The sequence below is a fragment of the Manacus candei genome, unplaced genomic scaffold (assembly GCF_025592945.1).
Source record: "Manacus candei isolate 608988 ecotype Guabito, Panama unplaced genomic scaffold, ASM2559294v1 h1tg000069l, whole genome shotgun sequence".
NCBI classification, from domain to species: domain Eukaryota; kingdom Metazoa; phylum Chordata; class Aves; order Passeriformes; family Pipridae; genus Manacus; species Manacus candei.
Genome location: NW_026138117.1, coordinates 6,460,542 through 6,486,696, shown reverse-complemented (window position 1 = coordinate 6,486,696; position 26,155 = coordinate 6,460,542). Strand labels below are relative to the sequence as shown.

Below are 26,155 nucleotides of genomic sequence, written 5' to 3'. Positions count from 1 at the left end.
TGCTGTCAAAAGTGAAGAAGTATAAGTAAACTATTGTGTCCACTAAAATGGTCTTTAGACATTTGATACAGCAAGGAACTAATGTGCCTGCAGTGCCAGACAGCTCCGGCAGTGCAGGTCTGCAGCTCCTACTAAGGCAAGATTGAAAGCTGGGTCTCAATAAATGTTAATGTTCTGAAATTAATTCAAACTGCATGGCATAATTCTTATAAGAAAACCCTGAAGCTTACTAAACTTGAATAATTCTTTGTAGTTTCTTTCAGTATTCATCTCTTCTCAGCTTTTGTTGTTGTCTGTTCATGTGGTGAAGGAGAAGGGGAAAAAAGACTGAACTGAATTAATCGTCAGGTCCAGGGAGGTGTGATGTGCTGTTGTCATGCCGCCTGTATCTCTTCTGAGAGTTTTTGTTGCTGTACCTTGGTACCCATGCTTTGTGCTGGGAAAACAACTAGGCTTCAGCTAGCATGAACCTAAGGCTTTGTTCTTCCCTTTTTGCAGGCATGTTTGCAACTGTAGATGGGATCTCACAGCGCGCCCCAGTGCACTGGTCAGAGAATGTGATTGGGGCAGCTTTGTGCTTTCCTTATGTGGTGGCTCTCGATGATGAGTTCATTACGGTGCACAGCATGCTGGACCAGCAGCAAAAGCAAACCCTGCCTTTTAAAGAAGGTCACATTCTACAGGACTTTGAAGGTACGAAAAAGGACACTTTGTTGCATCAGTAATTCTGGAACAACCTGCAGTCTCTTCAGTTTGTTTTTTAAACACAGTATCTAGCAAGTTGTTGACTGTTGAAACTTTTATTGCAACTGTTTTGCTGGTTAGATTCCTGCAGACTTCAGTAATCCAAAATTCTATGCTTCTGACAAAATGTATGCTCATTAAATGTGCTCTAATTGTCAAGGTGATTGTTGGGTAGGAGTCCATGGGTTTACAGCTTTTTTTTTTTTAAACTTGATTATTTCTTTCAAAGGAGCAGTGTTAATGTTACATCTGAATAATTGTGAACTACTGGTACATTGGCTATCCTGACAAAATTCTACCAAATTAGAAAAGAATACAAAAGAATAGTGATTTTTAAAATATCTGTGTAAGAATTTTAAAATTGGATATAAAGAATTGTTAAACAAAAAAAAATACAAGCATTTCTTTTGGTGTATTCTTCAATTAAGAACTCTTAAGTATGGAATACATTGTGTTACCACTTTTTTTTTTCCCAGAGAAGCTACAAACTCTAGCACTATGAACTGTGTGTTACTTCCTACCTTTGATTTCCAAATGTAAGCCTGGGGAAATACCTGGCAGTTAAAACTCCCTAATCTCTGGAATCTGGGCAGTGATTTCAGTGGTCTTGACAGCCTAGTTCATCATAAGTGATTATAGCCAGTTTCACTTACTTAGAGTGGAACAAAATCTGCTGTAAATAAATAAATTTACCATTGTCTCTGTATTTCTAAGGTGGAGTTCACAGGTAAGCTGCTATCTAGTAAATGAGGTAACAACAAAGGTCAGTTTTGGAACTGTAACACTGCTTAGGTTCTTAAATCTTATATTGTGTATCTTAAAGCTTATTTCTGAAATTGTTTTTTTTTCTGTAGAGAATGTAAACAGAATATGTCTGTTTGTTCTGTCCAGGAAAGGTGATTGTTGCTACTAACAAGGGTGTATATATCTTGGTGCCACTACCTTTGGAAAAACAGATTCAAGATCTTCTAGCTAGCCACAGAGTAGAAGAAGCCCTTGTTCTAGCAAAAGGAGCTCGAAGGAATATTCCAAAAGAGAAATTTCAGGTCTGTCCTTCCTTTAGTTTTCATGAAAACGTAAATTTCACAGTGGGGCCATGTATTCCAGTGTTCAAGTGATTGGAGAGGGTGGGGGAGGAATTTACATTGAAGAGAAATTGTAATACCTTTTATGATTTCAGCCTGAGGAAATACGTGTGCTGCTAAATTGGTTTGTACTTGTAAAGGCTGTGATATTGGCAGGGGGAATGCTGTTCCTCTTCTGGGATTTTGTTGATTTCCCCCCCCCCCCCAAGAAACTTGAGAGAATTGAAAACAAAACCAAACCAAAAACCTAGTGACAGAAAATCCAATGTTATGCTTCCTTAGTACTAGGTTCAGTTATTATTTGCTATTGCTATTTAAAAATGTATACTTCATTTCAAATGAGAATTTTTACATTTTACCTTTTTTACCAAAGATTCTCACTGTATCCTAAACTCCACAGCAGTACAACTTCAAAGTTAAGTAATGGGAAATCTAAAGCAAATACATCCTGCTTCCAAACTCTTACAAGTAGTACTTGCATTGCTGTGTAACTCAACTTTTAAGGGTTTTGTATGGGAAAGTGTCTTACAAAGTCTTGAGTGTTGATTAGAGATTTGTACTCACTTCCTTCTACCTCTGGTTTACATTACAATACATACTCTACTGTATTTGTTTCTATTTAGAGACTTGGAAAAAACAGCATGAAACCTCTACTCTCTGAGTAACTGAACGAATATTTGGTTTCTTTCCTTTTGTAAAAGCAAAATTTGATCTGTAACCTGAAGAAAATCTAGTGTGTCTTTTGTTTTTGTTTTTTTAATATACTTCGGTGCATTTTGTTGCCATTAAAATAGTACCAGTTATGTTATTACTTCTGGTTTCTTTAGAAAGATGTAAACATGACTGTGGAAGTTACAGAATTGCAGTGCTTCAAAATTATTTCTTTTTTTTTTTTTTTTTTAAATTTCAAGGAGTTTCTAATTCCTTGTCATTTCAATTTTGGTCAAGGCCCTTGAAAAGCAGTCATTAAATTAAATGAAGGTTGTATCAGTTTTCATTTTGATCCCTGACTCCTCTGTTGAATGAACAGATGGGAAACTTCTGGAAGTAAAAAGCTTGTTGAGAAAAGTGTTTCCATCCTTTTGCTAAGGTACATCTATCTGGAAATACTTGAAGCTGAAAAGTATTTAGGCAAATATGGAGTTCATTTTCCAGCATATTTTGCTTTGCATCTTCATTTCCAACTTTTCCTTTGCGATCTGTTTACAGAAGCAAACAAATATCTTGCTGTGAGGACAGGATGCATGATCTAATCAATGTCTTCTACTATGTATGATGGCCTATGAGTCTGCAATTATTTCTTTCCAGTTTATGTAGGTGTAGTGTGGGAGATGTCTTCCTGTGTTTTGCCACAGGAAGTTACCTGTGGCAGTTCATTACCTAAAACATGTGATATCAAATCTCGTTCCTCTTCAGTTTTCTTGCATTTAGGATTTTTCAGTCTTTAGAACAAGTTACTTTCTGCCCACAGGTATCTTATGTGCACAGTATCTGTCTTCCTGAAATTAGTTTTCTAGACTATTCTAAGTTATTTCTAGCTTAATGTGCTCTTAAAGGTGTTCACTTACTTTAAGTCAATGCTACAGCTGAAAAACAGAAAACATAGCACTTGCAAGCAAAATGGCCTGTTCTATTTCTGGACTGTATTTGCAAACTGATATTAACCAGTTTGAATTGATGGAGTCTCCCACTCACTCATATTAAAATGACCCAACTTGGCTTAGTTGTTGACATGTTAGTGCAATTTTTCAGAGCCTATCTGTAGCTGGAAATGTAGCATGTTGAATTTGCTTTCTAATGGGACTCCAATACCAAGTGCTGTCATTACAGGTCTGTTCCAAGCACACCAGACTTTCTTTTACTGTGGTCTTCTGTAATGTAAATCTGATGGAGCTCAACCAAACTAAATACCATACATATATTTTTTGTAACATTTCTTTGGCATACTTTAACTGATCACATAGTCTCTCGTTTTAAGTCCTGTCTAAGAGCTATCTTCAGATAATTGATGTTAGATAGACAATAGGCATCTTCTAACAGCTATCTTTGGATATCTATTTTGCAAGCTTTACTTTCCTTAGTAACTGACAATTTCAAGGCTTTATTTTGCCATTGTATACAAGCAGTAGGAAGAAATGCTTAGGTTTGGCATTAAGGCACTTGATCCATGCAGAATACTAATTTTAGTTACCTGGTTCATGAAGTAGAGTGTCCCCTTTGCCACGTAATGCTTTAGTTCTGCAGTTTGCAATGGCTGTTGCCATCTTATGTATGACTTGAACTTAGTCAGGGCATTGTAGGGTAGACCTTGAGGAAATGTTTTTTTTTTTCCTGCAGTTCAATATTTTGTCATTGCATGAATGCACAGGTGCATGCTCTCCCTCTGTATATCAGCAGTAGTATATCAGCATAAATATATATGTGCTGGTAATGCAGAATGATGGTGGAATAGCAATGAAGCACTGTACTCAGAATTATTTGTATAGTCAATATTTAGTTATGGGAAAGTAGCAGGTCATGCATTAGTAGCTCTAACTTGTTATTTAACCTGTGGTCCCTGCAGACTGCAAATTTAGCTCTGCCATATCAGATGAAAATGTCTTTGAGCATCAGGAATTCCTGCTATGTAAAAGATGCTAAGCTGAAGTATTCCAAGGAGATGGCTTTACTGGATATCATTTTTGATAGAAGAATACAAAGGCTTTTCTACCATGCTACCATGAAATGACTGAATACTACTTATTAATTTTTCAGGACAGCTGACGTTTGCAGAAATCATGGTTGATGGTAGTGAAGACCTTGGTTAGATTGACACACATCTTGCATAGGTATCTCTCTTTTCTTTTTTTTTTTCCCTCTCATTTCTTTTTAGTTTCAAAAAAACATATTAACTGCACCCAAACCTGACCGAAAGACAAAGTAGCTTTCTAGAAAAATTCTTTTGGACAATGTAGTTGGTAATTCTGACCATTTTAGAAATTATTTTTCTAGCAGTTATGTGAATTAAGGCTTTGCTATATCTGTTACAGCTTCAGCAGTCATCTTTCTGTTGTCTAGGGCTTTTTCACTCATGAATTAATACAAAACTTATTTTGTGGGGTTTTTTAATGTGAATTCAGTCAACAGTATAGAATTTGCCTAAAGCACTTCAAGTCTTATGGTAGTTCTTCAGAAATTATAAGAGATTAAGAATGTGTTGAATTTTGACTGGATGTAACTTAGTACCTTGGTAAAAAAAGCCTGTTGCAGTATTCTGGCCTATGGGTCTGGAAGTACTCAAGGTGTTTTTTCTATCATAAACAGAAGTTAACTGTATGTATTTGGCGTATAGCTAGCTCATTCTTAACAACCTGTAAGACAGGGAATATTGGATTTTCCACAGACAGTCTGGTCTGTTGCTTCCATAATCTTTACCCCAGGACAACCTAATGTCTAATGTTTATCTTGTTGACTAAAAAGCTACCTGGATGCTCCCTATTCTGTCATTGCATCTTCAAAAAGTTGGGAAAGCACCTGTCTGTAGATATTCTACACTTTTCTGTCGCATGCAGGGAGAAGTGAAGCTATGTCAACACTTAAATGAAAGTGAAAACCACTTAATCAGTTCAGATTTAAAACTAATTCCTTCAAACTGTAGTTACACTATTAATGTGCTCTTTTCAACTTTCTATTGAAAAGGTGCTGTACAGACTTAAGCTCTGCAATTAAAGCAGTTATTTTCAGTGTCTTAGATAAATTCAAACTTAATTACGATATCATAATTTACTAAATATGTAAGTTTTAGTGATCATTCTGTTGCAAAAATTGAAAACAGACTTTGGGGGGGAAAAAACCCCCAACCTATCTGCTTTTGATACTAGTCAGCATGGTGAGAAGACTTTCTCTGTAAAGTCAAGTCAGATTTTAAAGTTTTTCTGCTGCCACAAGATGCAGATATTTGCAGATTGAAATCCTTTAGCAGTGGCCTTAAGAATGTGACGAGGTGGGTATTCATCAGTTCACAGATTACTGTGTATTGATGTAATAACACTATCAGAAATCCGCAATATTTTGGTTGGTTTATGAATTAATCACCTGAGGAAGTTTTACTTTATAACTGTAGTTAAATTCCCTTTTAGGTTTAGAAAACTAAGTTTAGTTAACTGTGTATTTTGAATTATTACACATGAATGTAAAACATTAATTCATATAAAGATGTCATGAAATATTGTTCATTTAATTTTATATTGTTATATTAACTTTATATTTTCATATCGTCTGAAAAAGTGTGCCAGATATCATTTCTCTTTCCCCTTCTCTCCTCCACACTGGGGAGTCAAGAAAAATCCCACAGAACCTTACAAATCAATATGTTTTAGTGGCTTGCTCATTATCAAGATTAAGTATTTCCTTAAGACGAACCATTAGTAAAGCATGACTAAATGGACTGAAGCCAAGCTTTTCTCTTGGTAAATCCATAATCTTTAATCAAGGTGAAAAATCATCAGTTACAGAATCAATCCACTGTACTCGAGGTCTGATGTTCTTTAGTAATTTCTGCCTGGAATGTGTTCTTATTGTGTTGTCGTTTCTCAGGGTATTTTCATTGAAAATGGTCTTTTTTTAAGTCTGTTTTAAGTCTGCCTTCATGTACAATGTGAAATGTTAGAAAGCTGTATATTCATGAGCAAATTGAAGGGAAAAACTGAAGGCATGTGGAGGTAGCTGGGTGTATTTGCCAAAATACCAACATTGTCACAAACAGGGGATGCTTTGCAGAGCACAGTTTAGGTTCCTTGCTTTTAGTAGTTCTCTTTTGCCATTAAAAATATTCTAGGCATAAGGATTTCATTTAATCTTGTGTAATTGGTTGACCATTCAGATTTAATAACTACCTATTATTTAAAGTAGTTTTTATGTTCTTTTTCTGATGAACTTCTTTTCAACATTTTTTGTCTAGATGTGACTTTAACAGTAAAATTTGATAACAAATAGCTTTTCATATGTTTTAGTTGGTTTTTAACTGTATTTTGATCTACATTGCATAATTTACTTCATATTGGCTAAGTTGAACTGCTTTGGAAGTATTTTTATTTAAAAAAAAAAATCAAAATAACAGAAGTCAAAATTATGGTCATCAGCTGGGGGTGAGACTGAGAATTGCCAGCAAGGTTGCTGTAGCAGTGAGATGACACAGGAAGGAAGTGGCTGTGTGTGGTCAAGTGGGACCATCCTTACCTTTTTTTTTTTTTTGTGCTTACTGAATCATGGAGAACTTCAAAGATAACCATTGACTTTTACATTTACAAATAATTCGAGCAGAAACTTGAGGCAAGTCAGTGTGATGTCAGATAAGTCATTATGTGAACAAGAAAAATTCAACTTACTGCTTGTTGACTTTGTTTTTAATAAGGACTCCTGAGCACACAACAACTGTGTAAGAAACTGAGTCTGGGCAGCAGATTCAGTATGTACATAACTTAAAATGTAGAGGGTCAAGGCTTTATTTTGCATGTGACTTGACAAGTGTGGTTGAAGATCATGTGTTCAGTGTTGTGGCAGGTAGCTATTGCAGTTGGAATTAGCACTATGTAAATACAAATATAATAAACCTTTTCTTTCCCCCCTTCTTTTTCATAGGTAATGTACAAACGAATCCTGCAGCAAGCAGGTTTTATACAGTTTGCACAGCTTCAGTTCCTTGAAGCAAAAGAACTCTTCAGGTAATTGTGTGACAAGAAATTTATTAATTTACCTTCTTTAAATAAGGAATTAGTGTTCTTGGTTTTAAAAACTTGAATGGCTTTTGATGCAACTGTGACTTCACTGTGAGAAAATGTTTTTGTTGGGGGTAAGAACAGAGTAACATTGAAACAACTTTATAGCTGAAGAGTTAATGCAACTGGTTTTTTTCTTTTGTATGCTAACATACAGTAGCTTTAGATATTTGAGTGTTGTATATGTGGAGATTTTTTTACTTTATATCCATGAGGGTCAAGGCTTTATTATTGAGCCTGTGCTGTGATTTACAGCATGAATATTGCTTTGAGGTTTTTTTTAAATACTTTTAACAAAAAGGTATAATTTAAATATTAGTTACAATTTAAATACTATTGATACAAGTGCTCTAACTTTTTTGAGAATGCTGATACTGAATTTGTTTTAACACTTGTTCTGCTAGACCTTTTCCAGAAAGCAGATTGATTATCTGTTCTTGAAGTCTGTATTAATTTTCCCAGTTTAGCCATTTCAGCAGTCACATGTTTATAAATTGACTTTGGTATTCCACTTGCATTAAGAAAATTCCGCTAGCTATCTTTATTCTACCTGACAATTTCATTTCTGCTAACCATGCCTCATTCTGTGATGGGGCACTGTCTGTTGTTAGTGTAATCCGTGCTGACTGCATAAAATAACTCTCCTTGTTATCTGCTGAAATTCAGTTTAAACCTATGTAGAGTCTATGGAATAGGATTAAGCTTAGACAGTTTTCCGTATATTGTAAACATGTCCAGTGTAGGAAAAAAAGTTGTCCTTGGGTTTATGGAAATGCATTGAAGAAAAGATTTTGGGGAATTCTGCTACTGATGAGGGACTTTGCCATTTTACCTCCTGCTCACCAGTGTAATGGGAGACACTGGGCTTGAATGGGCAGTGTACTCTGAGTGAAGATGAGGGACTGACAGGAAAGACCTGAATAGCGTTTATTCGCAATTTCTTCCAGCCACAAGCACTTTCTGTATCACCCTGTAATTTTTGTCATTAGTGAGCAACTTGCAGTCTTCCTCCACCCTTATAATCTTCCTCATGCACTGTGTATCTGAACCCTGTGTTGTGTATCTGAAGTAGGAGTACAATCTGTACATAGTTGGGAATCTTTGAAAAGCAGTGAGGAAAGGAAAATGTATCTTGTAGGGAGCTCCACCACCTTGTGGAAGGAGTTCAAGATAGTTATGCAGCCTCCATCCAGCTATCAGTCCATCTGACAAATAAGCTTTAGTGAATAGGATTGTGGGAGCTCCTCTACAGAAACAAACATGCTTCATGAGAACATGCTGTCCAGCCATGAATTTTGTAGCTGAGTCAGCATTCCAGGGTGTTCTCTTCCTCTAAAAGCTGCAACTCCAAAGCAGAACAACAGTTCATGAATTGCTGATGTCTGCTCGAGGAGGAAAGCACGGATAAGTTTATCTGTGCTTTTCTTCTGTCCAGCCATACATAAACTATTCAGAGTATTTTGGGGACTCTAAAAAAGCTTGTTATGAAATCTAGGTTCCTTGATTTTCAGCCCTGGTGAACACACCCAATTAAAGTAGTATCTGGGTGTGTCCTGATACACTCTCAATCAGTCTTGTTCATTTTAGACTTACTGATGCTCAGAGGAAAAATGGGAAAGATAATGGCAGTCTGTGCAAATACTTCCTCCCATTCCGATGTGTTACATGGCAGGTGTTGTGTTAATAAGAAAGAACTTCAGTCTTAATGCCAAAGGGAAACTTGATACCTATCTGAGAAAAGATGGGTTTAAGCAGTGAAACAAAGTGACAGCAGTACATTCAGGAACTTGGTGGGATTTGAGCCTACTTCTGGACAAATATGAAGTGAGATTATCTCACTACTCAGAAAATATCTACCAGTTACAGGTTAACTGGGGAAACTACTATATTGGACTAAAGGTCTTTGTTTTCTTGCATCGATTATCCCTCTTGGATAGCCTCATCAAGAACCAGTTATATCTTATGCTTAAATTCTTAATTCTTAAATACTGAAACTTTTAAGAGGAATACTTTGCAAAATTTCTTGTGGTTGTGCTGATACTTCTGAATACTGAAGAAGGTTGACAAAAAGGAAGTAAGTGATAGTTTTATTGAAACTGAAGTAGCCAACAAAGGGAGGAGAATTCTCTTCAGCTGGATCTGTTAACCTTAAACTGAGTGAGCTGTCGCAGTAGGGCTTCTTTGGTCTGACAAATTCTGTTATAAACAATAACAATTGTGTTTGTGTTATGTAGCTGTGATTTATATTTATGCTATTTCATGTTACTATCATTAGAGAGTCACATGCATTTAGACCAATCAGCGCTGATTAGCAGGCCATTTGCTGAATTCTAGATGTCTTACTGAGGTATTGGCAGCTGTCACAGTGAAACAATTTCTCTTCAGTGTTTTTTCACTGATTAGATGTTGCTTACATTCTGACACACCAGATACTTTTCTAAACTTTGTTGCTCTTTTTAACAAATCAAAATGTTAACTGTTTTCATGATATTTCTCACCTCATAAAACCTATAGAGAGACCTTAGGAATAAGTGTTTCCTACACTGGAAAGATTAAAAAATTGCTGATACTTATGCCTTGAGAAATAAGAAGTAGGGACAGTGTAAGATTTGCATCTTAAATGATTTGAGAATTTAAACTTCTGTTACAGCCAGTGGGATCTGGGCAAAATAGTTAATACTGTAGGCTTCTTTGACATCTCTGATATCTGTAAATATGAGGGTCTGAATTTAGACCAAAGTTTCCTGAAAACTTGTAGATTCTACCTGTTGAATTATTTGTATATATGAAGCCCAGAAAGAGCTAATGCAGAATTGATTGAAGGGAAGTTGTCTCTTAACATTGATGACTCAACCTGTCTTGAGTTTGTTTTCTAATGTGAGATAAGTTGCTACCTGTATTTTGCTAAACCTGAGATGTTAGAAGCTGAAGACTCAGATGTGTGTTTCAAAAGAGGTGACGTCCTTTGTACCTGCTCTTAAATGCTTTTGTCCAGATGTGGTGGAAAGAGCCACAAGACATCCACAGATCCCAGAAGCCATCAGCCTTGGGATGAATGTTAGCCATTCATGCATTTCTTGGTCATTGTTTGGTATTTGCTATTTTTCCTTAAGAAGCTTGTGGAAGCCCCTTTCTAAGGAGGCTGCTTGATTTCTGATTGCCACTGCTGTGGGGAGAGCAAAACTGTATAACATGAGCTTGAGTCAGACCTGCTGAGAGAACCACTGGTGATTCACAGTCCAGGCTTTGGGCTATCCCAAGCTGGAAGCTGATTCTCCTCGAAAGCTATTTCTCCTTTTGGAAACAGATCATCATTGAGGCCAGAGTCTGTGAAGTCAGAGGTGAAGTAGCTGACTACTTTCTCATCTAGGAAAAGTTGGATGGTAAGATGAAAGGACTCAGAAGCTACTATAGAAGTTGGAAAATGTTTTAAAGCTTATTATAAGGGGCATATTTAAATATAGCATTTTTTAACTTCATCCATCTACATGGTCACAGTCTCCATCTCAAGCTTAGGCCACCTCCAAATACTTGACAGCATAGCTTGCAAGAGAACGAATGTTTATATATGAATTTCTCCGAATTTATTGACTCCTTGTTTCTGCACGAATTTTGAGTAGCCTTTGGATTTTATTCAAGTTATGGGTTAACTTCTGTTCTAAAATGAATCAGGGAAGAACCTTGGAGCAAAACCAAAAATCTTTCTTCAAATAGGGTTAGTTTTCTAGTGTAAAACATCTCATGTAATAGAAGGTTCTCAGGACCTTCAGAGTAGTTGGACTAGTCAAAACTGCAGTTAGATTACTGTAACAAGTTCATACTGAAAGCTCAAATGTTCTTTGAGCCACCAGGTCACACCACTGACAGAATTTGCTACATCTTCGTTATTCTGCCTCTAAAAAAAAAAGTCTTCGTCTCCTTGTGAGTTCCGTCATAATGTAGATCTCAGAATTTCTAAGCCAAATATTAAGTCTGAAAAGAGGAACTAAAAAGACATTTCAACTGCAGAAATCTGCAAAGTAGGCACGAACACTTTACCCTTGGAAAGAGGTGGACCGTTCTAGTGAGGAGGTGGTTTTTAGGCAGTGGGAGCTCTGTGTATGAATCGGAAAGACCTGCTGGTCAAGCCTCTTCTCATGGGAAGGCTTCTCATATTCAGATTTTTCTATATTGTGGTCCTCTGTTGTCCGTGTTGCTGTTCCTGTGCTTTGCAGTCACGAGGTTCTGGAGCAGGATACTTGCTGCTTTTAAATTTGCTGTTGTTGCTGTCTCCCAGAATTTTGTTCTTCTGGTATAGATTTTTGTAGCCAAAGGATAGTATTAAAAAGAAGTTCTAAACAGGTGTAGTCATGGTGATGCTTCCCACTAGTTCATATTTCCTGGATGGTTTTGGAACTGTGTCAATGGCAACAAGTGAACAACGCAGAGCACGCCCCACTCTTCAGTTACCTTACAACAGTATGGAAGGGATGAGCCTGCTTGTGAGGATCGTTCACACTTTACGGCCTGCAGAAATCTACTGCTTTGGCTACTTCTGGGTTATAATTTGTTTCTTTTTGGAATTCATTCCAATCAAGGTTGTGAAGAGAAAGTCTTTGAGTTTGCTGATCACTGTATAGATAAGAACTATTTTTGAAGAGTTTTATTTGCAAAGGTGTGGTAACAAAACAGGATTTCTTTCAGAGAACTGTCAAGATCATTTTGATCTTTTTTCAGCAACAGTATCTCCTTTATTTCAAGAATGTTAATTTTTAAAGGTGAATTCTGAATAAAAGCTTTTGACAGTGAATTAAAATATAAATCCTGATGTCTTGCTGTTCTCCTGAAGCAAGGCCTGGGAAGAGAGGTCATTCTGGCTGTGAAAATTAGGGAGTTGTTTGCCATATGTAAAAAAAAAACAAAAACAAAAAACAAAAAGCCAGAAAAACCCCAACAACCTGTTGCGGTCTGGTTATTAAAATTATTAAAAATGCCTCTACTTGAATTAAGGTGCAAAGAAGATTAGATGCCAGAGTCAGTAGTATAGGTTTTATTTAATGGTAAATGTTGGACAGAGAAAGAGAGATAGAAAGAAATAGGAAAAAGGAGTTGAACGGGGGAGAAGAAAGAGAGTGACAGAGAGAGATTAAAATAGAAAATGTATCACCACTGTGTGAAACCTGGCAATGTCCTGTCAGTCCAGTTCTGGTCTTCTTGGTGGTGAGTGTCTCCCGAAACCAGAGTCCAATGGATTAGTATACATTCAGGAGATACCAGGCACCTCTCGTTGACGGGATGGGAGGGGGCAGGGGGGAAGCTTTGCAGTCTCTTGTAATGGACTCTGGGGGCACTTTGGGGATCTTTGGTGGTTTATGACCCCTTCTCAGCTGCCTCTCATGTGAATGTCCCATGTGTACCTGGTCTTCCTGGGGCTGGGGGGCGTTACTGCTTTGGTTTAGTGAGGAGAGATTTCACCATCACACACCCAAAACCCCTCTCCCCTGCCACCCGCTGAGCTCAGCTAGGTTGGATTCTTAACACAGAGACATTCTTTCCTGAGCCTTATTTACCTCTCCTCCGACCTGAGATGATTAGATGATAGTCCTATCTCAAGTTCCCAGTCACAGTCCAAATTCCAGTCAGGAGGCATTGGGGGGTGGGGGAAAAGTGCTTCAGTGGCTGCAGACAGGCTGCTGCTTTCTTGCAGTTTGACAAAAGTCTTTATATGATGTCGACAATGTTTAAGACATAAATAACATTCAGTCCGTTGCACAACCACAACCCAAAAAAACCCCCCGTTCATTTAATTCTTCTATCACAACATGCATTATTCAAAAGCTTGAGGAATTTCAATCTAGGCCTAAAGAAAAATGTTTTGCATGGCATATTTATATTACAACTTACTGCTGGATAAAAGTGTATGTGCCCTTCAGCTGTAGGATGTCAAAAGCAAAAGGCTAGCCAGTCTCCAAATTCTTGGAGCTTCCAATGATAAGTAAAACAAATGAAGAAATAGCAAAAAAAAGTTCCAGATTTGTTCTGCATATATTTTCTCCAGCATAGAAGACAATAGCTTTCAGAAACTGACAACTTGTTAGTGTCCTGACTCTAAGCATATGTGAGCACACATCTTTTTTTTGTGCCTATGTATACTTTTTCTTTCTTTTTGCTTCATCTAGTTTGACACTGTAATTGCAGAAGCGGCCAGCTTGATGTCCGGGAGCTGATCTCTCTCTACCCCTTCCTGTTGCCTACTTCCTCTTCATTTATCCGGTCTCATCCCCCTCTGCACGAGTATGCCGACCTAAACCAGCTGACCCAAGGGGACCAGGAGAAGATGACAAAGTGCAAACGATTCCTCATGAGTTACTTGAATGAAGTCCGCAGCACTGAGGTCGCGAATGGCTACAAGGAGGATATCGACACTGCTTTACTCAAGTTGTATGCAGAGGCAAATCATGAAAGCCTGCTGGACCTGCTAGTTTCAGAGAACTTTTGTCTTTTGACAGACAGTGCTGCCTGGCTGGAAAAACACAAGAAGTGAGTGGCTTTTTTGACTATTGCACCTTCGAGACCAGAGGGAAAATTCTTAGATGCTACTGGCTTCTAGAACAATGTGTTCAAGTACTTGCAGTTTCTGTGCTTATAGATCCAAAAGACAACTCAGTCTGAATTGACGTTGTTAGCATTTAAAAATATTGATGAAAAGCTATTGATTGACAGTCTGAGGTAAAGGAAATGCATGGTAAATAGCGAGTTCTCCATGTAAAATTTTCTGTATCCAATAACAAAATAAAGAATTTATACAAGTTTGGGAGAAAAAAGTGAATTGTTTGCCCATGTGATAATGGGAGAGTTGAATGGCTGCAGTAGTTGTACACAAAATGAAGAGATGCCTTAAAGCATGCACTGCATTAGATAGGAGCTATTAACCAGTTATCTGTCTTTAAAATTGTTGCTTATTCAGGCAAGGAGCTCTTACTTTTGAATTGCATACTTTGTGTTCCCACCGATTCACCAAAAGGAGGTTCCTTAAGATTTGAGTGCAAATGACTTCAATTCTCTGTCAGCAGGCAGAGAACTGACAGTCATTAAGCAGGAAGCATTATGTAGTAAATGTGTAAAATACAAACTCCAGTCCTAGATAGTATGTCTGTTTTGGTTTTAATTTCTTTAAGCTTTAAATTGTGTGGTGCAGTACCACTGTAGTACAGTGGTAAGGCAGAGTCTTTAATTGTGGTTATATTTAGAGTGATTTCATTTATTTCAGGTGTTTTGTTAAAACCTCTTGGCAAATGTGGTTTGCATGGCCTCTACTTTTGTAGATGTGAATGAATATTAGAACACTGTTCCATGAGAACAGCCATCACAGAACTTAGTTGTATTTTTCTTACAGTACACAAAAACCACTCTGTAATGGCACTGTACATACAGAGCTCTTCTTTGCCTGACTTGACTTTGTGCTGCAGTAAAGAAAAAAAACGTTTCTGATAGTAAAACAAGAGTTTAAGTAAAAACATAGTGAAATTTTATTTAATGAAAGCTGATTAACCATTGGAGGAATATCTATTTGGAGTTAATGTGTTAAGTCTTTCCATAAAATTGAAAGAATGGCATGGGAAACATCTGTAATTTGGCACATACTTTACCTAAGTTGGATCTAGTAACTGGAAACTGAGAGACAGGAGCGATGGAGACACATTTTTAAGGCAGAACTTCTCTCCTTCGATTCAGAAAAACAGCCTACAGAGACTTGTTCAAGTGTAGACATGGCCATGAACATGTCATTGTAAGCAATTATTTATTATACTCTGTGCTAATCCACCTATAATTAAATCAATGGAAAAGTTCTAGCAATTTTAATATTATTTTCTCATTCTTCACAGGTATTTTGCACTTGGTCTCCTGTATCATTACAATGGTCAGGATGCTGCAGCGCTTCAGGTTAGAATAAAACTTTTACTGTCATCTGTAAACCATTCCAAAATAGCGATTTAGCTCTGAGATAAGTCTGAGGTGTTGATTTATCTGTTTGAAAAGCTGCAATGTGTATGTATATATATGTATATATATGAGAAACTTGAAACTTATGCTAAGACTTTCTTGAATAAATTAATATGCTAGATGTTAAAAGTCTGAAGAGCTTACTCAAGTTGACATCTATTTAGATGCATGTATGCCATTTTTAAAGCAAAACTCTGCACACCAGAACAAATGTTTGATTCCTAAAAGATAGACAGAAGTGCTAAAATACTCAAATGATCACTTTAAAAGATATTTGTGGGACTTCAGGAGTATAGCCTGGGCTGATTGATCTGTGTACACACAGCAAAACAGTATTATAATCTTTATGGCAGACATGGACAGCAACTGAGAGTCTGTTTCCTTATCTGATGATGGAAAGTGAATGCATTCTGCAAGATCTTAAGTTTCAGCTGGGTTATTAATACCTCTGGGGACCGACCCTCCATCTGATGTCACACAGTAATTTTGTTGTTCCTGTCTGCATAACTTCATCTAGAGAAATTAGTAAATTCTTGATGAATACATAGCATGTATGTTTCAGACCACATCCAGTACCTTAAATAGTTTGCCTTATTGTTTGGCTTTTGAGCACATTAATCACAGTAACCCTATCAGATGCATTCAGGTCAGTTGTGTAAATACTAATTGCCTGAGCAGAAAACCAGTAAGGACAACAAAGGCAATATGTACCTTTGTCATGTGCAAAATATTTTTCTTGATGTTTCAAGAAACAAGGTTTATTGCTAAGCTGGTCTGCTAGATATGGCACCTTTTCAATTCCAATTATAATGTATATAGAAACAATATCATATGGTACTTGAAGTTCTTCAGTCACAATGAAAGAAGAGCAAAAAGTCAGGTTTTCTTCTAAGGTGCTTGTATAATTTGCTTTTAATCTTGCACATATGCAGAACACATGAAAAGTATACCATGCATTGGAGAGAAGGACTTCTGATAGAAGCTTTCTTTGTGATTAGTGTACCTCCTTCAGTCACTCTCAGAATGAGAACACACACGATATGGGGTCTGAATTGGGTGAATGTGGCAGGTGCAAGAGAAGACTGTGATGGCCAAAGTTTAGTGACCACTGAAGTTCCTTGCAATTGGTGTTCCTGGCAACTCTTTCTAATTCCACAAATCTTGTAGTAACTTGCATAAATTTTGAGGTGGAAGAGTTACATGTTTTAAGCACTTTAATATGTGTATGTTTTTGTTGCAGTTATGGGTGAAAATAGTTGATGGAGACATTGAAGATTCTACACGTTCAGATCTCTATGAATATATAGTAGACTTCCTGACATTCTGCTCAGACCAAGACCTTGTGTGGAAGTACTCTGCATGGATTTTACAAAAGAATGAAGAGGTTTGTGATTGATATACTTTTCACAGAACACCAGTGTTCCTCTGCAGTGGTGTTTGGGTTTTCCTTAGTGTTGGTCCTTCCTGCTAGTTAATCGGCCTTTATGCAGAATATTTAATGCCAGTTAAATAGTGATCAGCAGAAGAAAACTTCCATGTTGTAAGTTCTTCTAAGTCCCTCTCTTGACAAGTGCTGCCTCTTTTAATTCTGAAAACAGAGTTTAGGGCATTCTGTACAATGAAAAATACAGCATGTCTTCTGTTTTCTTCATATTGTGTAAGATAATTTTAAAATCTTAAAATAAGTAAATCAATTTACAGATTAATTCTTGCTGCTGCTTCTTTTTAAAATATATTCCACGAATGGGTGGTATCTGTGTACACCAGGACATGGAATAAATAGCCTTCTTTTAAGACTAAACTTCATTGATAGCAGAATTAACTTAATCCACCAAAATTTAAAAAAAAAAAAATTGCAACATCATTTTGGTGTGGTGTTAAGTGAGATGTTTTGATCCTGTATTAAAGAGTCTGTGCTGATGGAACTTGTCACTTCCTGATCTGTATTAATTTAAAGCTTAGTTATTTTGTGCCATGGCAGATTGCTAAACTTTTGTTTTGGTCAGTACAGAAATCTCTTGCTCTACGTCATCACATGTGAAAAGGATTAAAACATTCTGGTTTTAAATTAAACTTTCTTGCTACAAAGGCTGAAATCTCTTGTTCTGCAGTTGTGCAAATCTGTTCAATACTCTTTGTGGCTGGTGGAAGTTGTGCCCAAGCCAAGGTTTTAGGCTGGACGATGTATAGATTACAGATTGAGGCAGTGGAGATAGGAGTGAGTGAGATCACAATAAACACAGAGTAGTGTAATCCTGTGGTATTGAGCACAGTTTTTTGTTGTTTATCTTCCTGAATAATGCACTAACTAATCCAACACTGCTATTACCTTTTCATTTTAAATACTTATTTAATAAAATAGTTACCACTGAGTTCCTAAATGCAATTAACTCTTTCTAGGTCGGCGTACAGATTTTCACTAAAAGGCCTTTGGAAGAACAGGAGAAAAACATTAATCCAGATGATATCATCACTTGCCTTAACAAATATCCTAAAGCACGTGTCAAATATCTAGAGCATCTTGTACTGGAAAGAAAGATAGAGGTGAGTCCTGTGAGAATGGTAAAAGGTAGTCACAGGATTCAGAATGCAAGTTATGATCAGCAAGCCTGAAAAAAGGCAAAGGCTAGAAGAAATAGGCATAATATGAAGTCTTTCAGATGTACTCAGAGTAGGGTAGGAATGGTTTTAAGATTAAAGTAAACAATGAGGAGTGGATAACTGCATTATTTTGAACTTTTCAACTCTTCTGATGACAAGACAGTTACCTCCCCTCAGAGTCCGGGGGGGTGTTTTTTGCATCTGATTATTGCACACTTTTCTGTTTCATTGAGGCTCAAACCTCCTGGTAAGATCATAAAAAAATGACTGAGCAACTGCTAATCCTAGTGCACTGTGGCAGCAGTATATTAAAATTGCTAATTCAATGTTTTGCTAGTAGGAGTGTTTGATTCTGTCTGTCTGGAGAGATTTGAGCAATTAATTATCAAGTTAAACCATGCACCCCTCACTGTAGAATTCCAAACCACTCTAAATGTTGAATGTCCAAAAGATGCATTTACAAGTCCTACGTGACAATGTATTCCACCTTTAGGTTTTTTAGCACAATACAAAAGCAGCCAACCATTGTTGTATTTGGATATGAGACATTTTAAGTACAGGAGAAATTCCTTTAACCTGCAAATAAAGCAAGGAAATGAACAGTGAAAGAACTTGGCAGAAACAATAACCAGTTCACTAATATACATTTTTCAAATACCTGTGTTGAATCAATAGTTTCCCTTTATCGCTATTGCAAATATGTCAAGGTGTGTTACACCATGAGTGATGAAGGTATTGGTCTCTGATATCATGGATATTTTCAAACAAACTTTTTGAGTTATACACGATGCCTTGTAGACTATTTGTAACAAAAATAATTTGCAATGAAATCTACCTGCTAGTAAAGACTGGCTTATAAATCAGTTTGGTCTTTAGAAATTACTGGGTTCTTGTAAATTATTCAGATCGAATGATTGAGAGTATTTCAAACAGTCAAATCATCAACTTGTTTTGATGAATATTAGGTAGTGGATAACAGAAAAAGTACTGTGCCTACAGAGTGCTTGTCTACCTCTGGTAGCTCTGTCTGTCAGATTTTATTGCAGAAATAGAAAAGGTCAAAGAACATACCCGAATATGCTTAGAGGTATAGTGTATGTTGTGAAGCTGGTCTGAATTAAGTTGTCTATCTGCATGGACAAAAGACTTTGTGATTAATTCAAATGAAGTAAGTTAAAATACATTTTGTATAATTAAATAAATATTCATCGCTATTACTGGGGGAGAGAGGAAGTTGTCTTTGCAAACTGAGCTAACATTGTTCTTTTCATCTGTAGAAAGAGAAGTACCATACTCATCTAGCTGTCTTGTACTTAGAGGCAATAACTCAGCTAAAATCTGAGACCACAGATAATTGTACAGAAACAACTGAACTGCTGTTTAAATTACGAAGTTTGCTTCAGAAATCTGATCTTTATAGAATTCGCTTTATTTTGGGTAAGTTGCATGTTGTCTGTTAGAAATGCTGTATGTCATTTCCAGCAGGAAACAAAATAAAAGTCCTTGCAAGGATATAAAACTGAGAGATCTGAGGTTTCTGGGTGTGTGTGCTTGGTAGGCTATATTTCTAACAGGCACAAGTTAATTTAGAAGTCATATCAACATATAGTGTTGTCCGTGATCTCCTATAGCTCATGAGGTACAATCCTATGCTTGGCACTGCACCAAAGACCGTGACTGACTGGAAAAAATATCTTCATACAATTGTTGTAATAGTGGTTTTCTTAATGATGAGCATGTAACTTGTGACAACCTTTTGCAAATGAAAGTTTATTTATTTATTTATTTATTTATTTACAAGTTCATTTTTGAGCAGTCTGTTTTTCAGTGAATGGAAGTGAAACCTGGAGGAATTTGATTATTAAGGACTCATTTGTTGTCCGTAACCTTGAAACTCTCACCTGAAAAACTGGGGTTCATGTTAAACAAAAGCATGAGCATCTTTTTGAGTGAAAAGTGCAAAATACATCTTACTGTTGGTGTAAGGCAAGCAACAGTTGAGCTAAATCTTTTCCTTGGTCAGTGCTTATAATGGTTAATTTTTAATGTTTCATCCACTGTTTTCCAAAACACACTGCAATTAAGAAGTCATGTGTTTAAAGCCTCTCTGGTATGGAGGATGATGGCTGAAGGATGAAAGGAAGGATGGAATATTGAATGAAGGGAAGTGACTTGTTATTGCACCGAACGATGTTAAATGATTTTTTTGAAATTCAGAGGAAAAAATCCAGTGGATGTGGAAATAAAAAGAGCTGAGTAGCAACTAAAATAATTTACCAATGTTTAATGTTCCCTTGCCTTTCCAGACAGCAAAATGTTATATGACAGATAATGTACAAGTATAACACAGTCATTGAAACTCTTGCTCTTTTTCATCTTTTAGTTTTTAAATAAATTTTTAAGGGCAAGAGTTACAAAATAGATTTTTTTTTTTTCAAGTAAGAAATCCTGTATTTCAACTCTTAATGTTACTTGGAAGTGACATCAATGCAAGGTAGTGTGTTCTTCCTTGATAACCAGAATATTATGTTGAGAAAAACATTGTATTTCCATACATTTTGTATAGACCTATGCCAAATCTTTATCACGTTTACAATAAGTAGAGGATTTTCTACTTTATCTTGAAATACCAGATGAAGTTGTCACTCCACCTGCCTATTGCTGACAGTTAAACTTTAAACTGTCAGACTGGATTAAGTGTTTGTAGTGTCCTTTTCTTAAAGGAAAGTGCTATTTGATCTTTAGTGGGTTTTATGGACTTTGTTTTGTAACTTCTTGTAGTATTGGGAGAAGCAGAGCTTAATATTGCAGCTTCATCTTACAGTTTATTATACATGGTAGCAGTGTGTGCAGAAATATGCAAGACTGACCTGCTAGAATTAAAAAGATGTCAGGGACAGTGGCTTATCACCTGTTATTTAGTAATTTTTTTGTCCCAGATTTTGTGGTGTTCTTTTCTTGGAGATGTGTTTCCATACATCTAGGCACTCCTGTGCTTACAGGAGTTAACAGGGTGGTGTTGGGTCCTGGGTTGGACTCAATGATCTCAGAGGTTTTCCACCCTCGTTGATTCTGTGATCTGTCCTCTCTATAGTTGCCAGCACCCCTGCAAAAATAGCAGGAGTTGAGTTCTGGGGGCATGTATGCATTGACTCTGGGAGAGAGAGCAGTTGTCTGTTCCACTGAGCAAATATTGCTTTATTTCCCACTTAACAGACAAAATCCAGGGCACAGACCTTCATATGGAAAGTGCGATTTTATATGGGAAACTAGAAGAACATGAGAAGGCTTTGCATATCCTTGTCCACGAGTTAAAGGACTTCCATGCTGCTGAAGAATACTGTATATGGAACTCTGAGAACAGAGACATGCAGTACAGACGGAGGCTTTTCCATATGCTGCTGTCAGTGTATTTAACTCCAGGCACTTCGGACTGTGCACTAGTCATGGCTGCTGTGGATCTCTTGAATAACCACGCTGCTGAATTTGATGCGGGTCTAGTTTTGCAGGTGGTGCCTGACAGCTGGTCAGTGCAGCTCCTCTCCCCATTCCTGACCGGAGCAGTGAGACAAAGCATCCACACAAAAAGAATGACTCAGGTTGCACTTGGCTTAGCACAAGCTGAAAACTTAATTTACAAGCATGAGAAGGTAGGTTGCTGGGTTTTTTTAAATGGAAGCACTTAGAAGCATTACAGTTGAGTCCTTTGATATATAATAATCAGAAGAAGTTTGAAGAATTAGGACAAAAGTTGTCTTCGTGTCCTTGGCACTTTTATTTACTGCATTTATTAGAGTTTTTTGCTATGACTACTAGATTCAGAACTAATTTTATGCTCTCCCTGTAAAACAAAAGGGAAGATGTGGGCCTTGAAATAGGAACAACCTTGGTGAGCTTCTGGGCTGAATGAAAGTGAATCTACAGATTAGCAAAGTTATTGCAGAAACTTTAACAAGTGTGAGTTATCATTTCTTTTGCTAGGAGGGAGACCTGTCAAAATTTGTAAAAAAATTTATCCAGAACTCAATATTAGTTGAAGCTTGTTAGTAGATTTCATTAATGGTAAATTCAGTTGTGAAGCTTTCTTCTTTTCCTAGCTAGGGCAGTGTTGCTTAAAGCTCCCAGCAGATTCTTAAAACTGTTTTTGTTTTATCCATTTGAAATTATATGCTTCATCATTTCCCTTCCTTTCTTGCTAGATTCATATTTGGAATTGTTTTCTCTCTCTTTAGGTTAAACAAAGAGGAACCCCCATTCTTCTTTCAGACAAAAAAGTCTGTCAGGTGTGCCAAAATCCCTTCTGTGAGCCTGTATTTGTAAGATACCCAAATGGGAGTGTGGTCCACACGCACTGTGCTGCCAACAGACATCTGAATTCAAATGTGACTCATCACTCTTCCAGCTCCAGCAATCAGACTTGAACTGTGCTCCAGTCCCACAGGTTCCCATGACTTACACCCTATTGAAAGTGGGCTGGAGAGAAAGGATGAAGTGCAGCTACTTTAAGTATAAATCAAGATGGACAGATAGTTTTTTGGGTTAAAAGGAAAACTTCCAGTAAATATGAAATATTGCCACTTATCTTTCTGATTTCTAATGAATGTAGATAGAAAAAAAATTCACTACCAGACACGGAGAGGTGCAAATATGGGCTCTTCTGTATATAGGAATAAACACTTAAAGAAAATGAGCCTTTTCTTCACAGTCGGGATGAATGTTATTGAGTCAAGGCAAACAGTTATTTTAAGAACTGTCACTTTGCACTGAATGTGATGTTCATAAGTTGGTAGAGGTGGAGATGGCATCTATTGAGTTGGAATTCTGGAAACATGACAGGATAAGATTGGCATGGTGCAGCTTACCATTGAGACAGAAACGTGTGTCAATTATAATGTTTGCTGCAGCATGTCTTCTTTTGGGCTGGATTCTCTTCCCCAGGATCACATTATGAAGTTCATTTTTTTTGCTCTACAAAATGTTGGGTCTTGATGCACTTTTTAGTACCTCCCTCCCATCCACCTATATGGAATTTAAATTTAAGCACTGGTCTGTTGGGTTTCAGCTCCTGCAGTTACTGTGATAAACTGAGTGGAAGCTGACAGCCTCAGTCACACAGGTGTGCTTGGAAGAAGAAGAAAAAAAAACAAGAAAGATTGTCTGGTCAGACTGTAGTCACTTTTATATGGGGGAAGAGACCTTAACTTTAATATTGATTTATTTATTAATATGCAAATATACTGTACATACAGTTGAATAAATTGATCTTATCATTCTAGAGTTTCTTTGGAGGATTAAGATGTAGTTGATACATAAGTGTACAGATTATGTGCAAAGTGTTTGCTATAACATAACTTAGGCAGGTTGGAACTTCACAAGAATGGGTTTTAGTCCTTGTTGATGACTTCGTGCAATCAAAACCACAGAAAGAAGGTATAATTGGCAAGACATCTACAAAAGTGCACTACAGGGGTACTGGATTTGTTATATGCTACTAAACATTCTGTAAACTAAGTTTTTTCAAATAACAACACAAACTCCTTATTTAACTGCCCTGATCTGTATTCACATTGCTATTTAACCATTTTAAAGCAGAAATTTAAAAGAGGCTACTTTCCCCAAGAGAAGTCAGAAAAATGACAATTTTAAATAAAATTTAAGTATTTCAAAGTTAAAGCATTTCTTTTCATTCTGTAAAGCTCTAATAAATGCCAAGCTTACTGACCAGCATGCAGCTGCTTCCCTTTTTCAGCATTCCAAATCAATGGAGACTTACAGCAAAATGGAGTATGTGCATGGTACTTTATAGAATCATAGAATAGGCTGAGTTGGAAGGGATCCATCAGAATCACCAAGTCCAACTCCTGCAGGATCACACCACATGCCTGAGAGCCTTGTCTAGATACAGTCAGTCTCCTTTTATAGAAAGGTTGGCTTACGAAACTGCCTTGTAAGTGTAGCGCTGCCTCCAAGAAGGGGCAACCAGACCTAATCCGAGGGAAAAAGATATCCATGTCTTTCTCACAGAATCATACAATGGTTTGGGGTGAAAGGAACCGTAAAGATCACCTAGTCTAACCCCCCTGCCAAGGGCAGGGACACCTTCCACTTGGCCAGGTTGTTCAAACCCTCATCCAACCTGGTCTTGAACACATCCGGGGATGGGGTGGCCACAGCCTCTCTGAGCAACCTGGCCCAGTGTGTCACCACCCTCTGAAGAGTTTTTTCCTAATACCTGATCTAAACCTGCCCTCAGCTTAAGGCCGTTCCCCTTTGTCCTATCCCTACATGGGTACAAAGTCCCTCTCTGGCTCCCTTGTGGGCTCCCTTCAGGTACTGGGAGGTACTATAAGGTCTTCCCAGAGCCTTCTCTTCTCCAGGCTGAACAACTCCAGTGCTCAGCCTGTCTTCATAGGAGAGGTGCTCCAGCCCTCTGATCATCTTAGTGGCCCTGCTCTGGCCTCATTCCAACAGGTCAACATCTTTCTTGTGTTGAGGCCCCAGAGCTGTACACAGCACTCGGGATGGGGAGTACTTTGCTTTAAAGCAAAACACCTTTGAATCTTTCCTGATTTTGAAATTAGGAAAGTATAACTGTTGTGTTGAATTTTATTTATTTTTAAAAACCCAAGTAAGGAATTTTGTAGTGCTTTCTACTAAGATATGTAAGCCATATTTAGTGAGAGGCACTTACAAAGAAGTCAGGTATGGGCATTTCTGACTCAATTCAGGCTTGAGTGATTCTGCTGTGGCACTGGTATGAGCAGACTATCTTGTATTCGTGGGTTTTGAACATTGTGTATACAACTGGCAATGATGACATAGACAAATTTTTAGTCCTTGGTCCTCAAAATACTTACTGATAGAGAAGAAGTGGTTTTTACAAAGATTGTAAGACTTATGTGCAGTAGCCTGCATTTCCTAAGAAATACTTTCATTTGCTGCCAGCATCCTCAGTGTGCTCTTTGTTTTATTTAATAAGGAGTATTAAAACAAAGACCCTTCTCCATGATTTAGACTAATTCTAGTCACCAGGTAGTGATGAACTTAGTCTTGTCAACGGCTGTTGCAATGGAATAAAGATCATATCATTCCAGACCACAGGAAAGTTCTTAATTTTTATTGCATGAAAAGGTATGTCTGTAAAAGATTAAACAATCCTTTATTAATATTTTTTTGCAGATTTGTGCTTTGGCTAAAATGCAGCAGAAATAATAATTGTTCTGACATACAGAACAAATACAGAAATCAGAATAATGTGAGGTAGCATATTTGCAATCATAGGTGTTTGAAAGTGCGATTAATATTTAAATTGGGGGCATCTAATTCTTTTAGGTCTTCCCCCTCCCCCGAAACGTGGACTTGAGAAGTATTGACATTTCATTCATACATTGTTACCTGTTTCTTTTTTAAATTTTACACTAGAGCTCATTTGGATGAATTAATATGGAAATCCCTAGGTAATAAAAGGAAAAAGAAAAAAAACCAATGTGAGGCTGAGGCAGAGCAAGAGCTCAGCAGGGAGGTGGCAGGAGGACAATGCTGTTCCACTGTGTGTGCAGCTGGGATACTACTGGATGAGCGGAGATGTTGGCCTATGTCAGAGTGGTATGTGGTATTCCGTACTTTGTCACCAGGAAATGTGTGAAAGGTCTGCATTCAAATTTCCTTAGGTAGGACAACTGCAACACCCCTTGGGTGAGAACTTCACACTGGGGAATGAGTTCATTTTTCTTTTTATTTTGGCACTGTCTGTTCGTTCTTGGTTTATGTATGTGAAGTCCTGGGACAGCATTGCTACTGTGTTAAGTTCTGGTATGGCTGCAGCAGTGTGGAGGGAATGACTGGTAATCTAGCTATTAATTGCTGACTGGATATGTGAAGGAGGAGAGGCAGGAAAGAAGAATATTTCTCTGACCATCCTTCTAGTTTGGATATTAAATGCTTTCTGGGACTTTAAGCGTGATGCAATCTTTTTATCTACAGTCA

At 37.3% G+C, this 26,155-nt stretch overlaps 1 protein-coding gene across 2 annotated transcripts in view; it reads left to right on the top strand.

Annotated features, from left to right (window-relative positions):
* The window catches only part of TGFBRAP1 (transforming growth factor beta receptor associated protein 1), a 33,920-nt gene extending 10,082 nt beyond the window's left edge, over positions 1-23,838 (top strand). For both annotated transcript variants that reach the window (XM_051806850.1, XM_051806849.1), the window contains exons 3-12: positions 499-693; positions 1,636-1,790; positions 7,449-7,531; positions 13,763-14,104; positions 15,451-15,508; positions 16,809-16,952; positions 17,969-18,112; positions 19,447-19,606; positions 21,386-21,819; positions 22,402-23,838. In XM_051806850.1, coding sequence (XP_051662810.1) covers positions 499-693; positions 1,636-1,790; positions 7,449-7,531; positions 13,763-14,104; positions 15,451-15,508; positions 16,809-16,952; positions 17,969-18,112; positions 19,447-19,606; positions 21,386-21,819; positions 22,402-22,590 — 1,904 coding nt within the window. In that variant the 3' untranslated portion in view covers positions 22,591-23,838. The remainder of the gene's footprint in view (positions 1-498; positions 694-1,635; positions 1,791-7,448; positions 7,532-13,762; positions 14,105-15,450; positions 15,509-16,808; positions 16,953-17,968; positions 18,113-19,446; positions 19,607-21,385; positions 21,820-22,401) is intronic.
* The last annotated feature ends 2,317 nt before the right edge of the window (positions 23,839-26,155 follow it).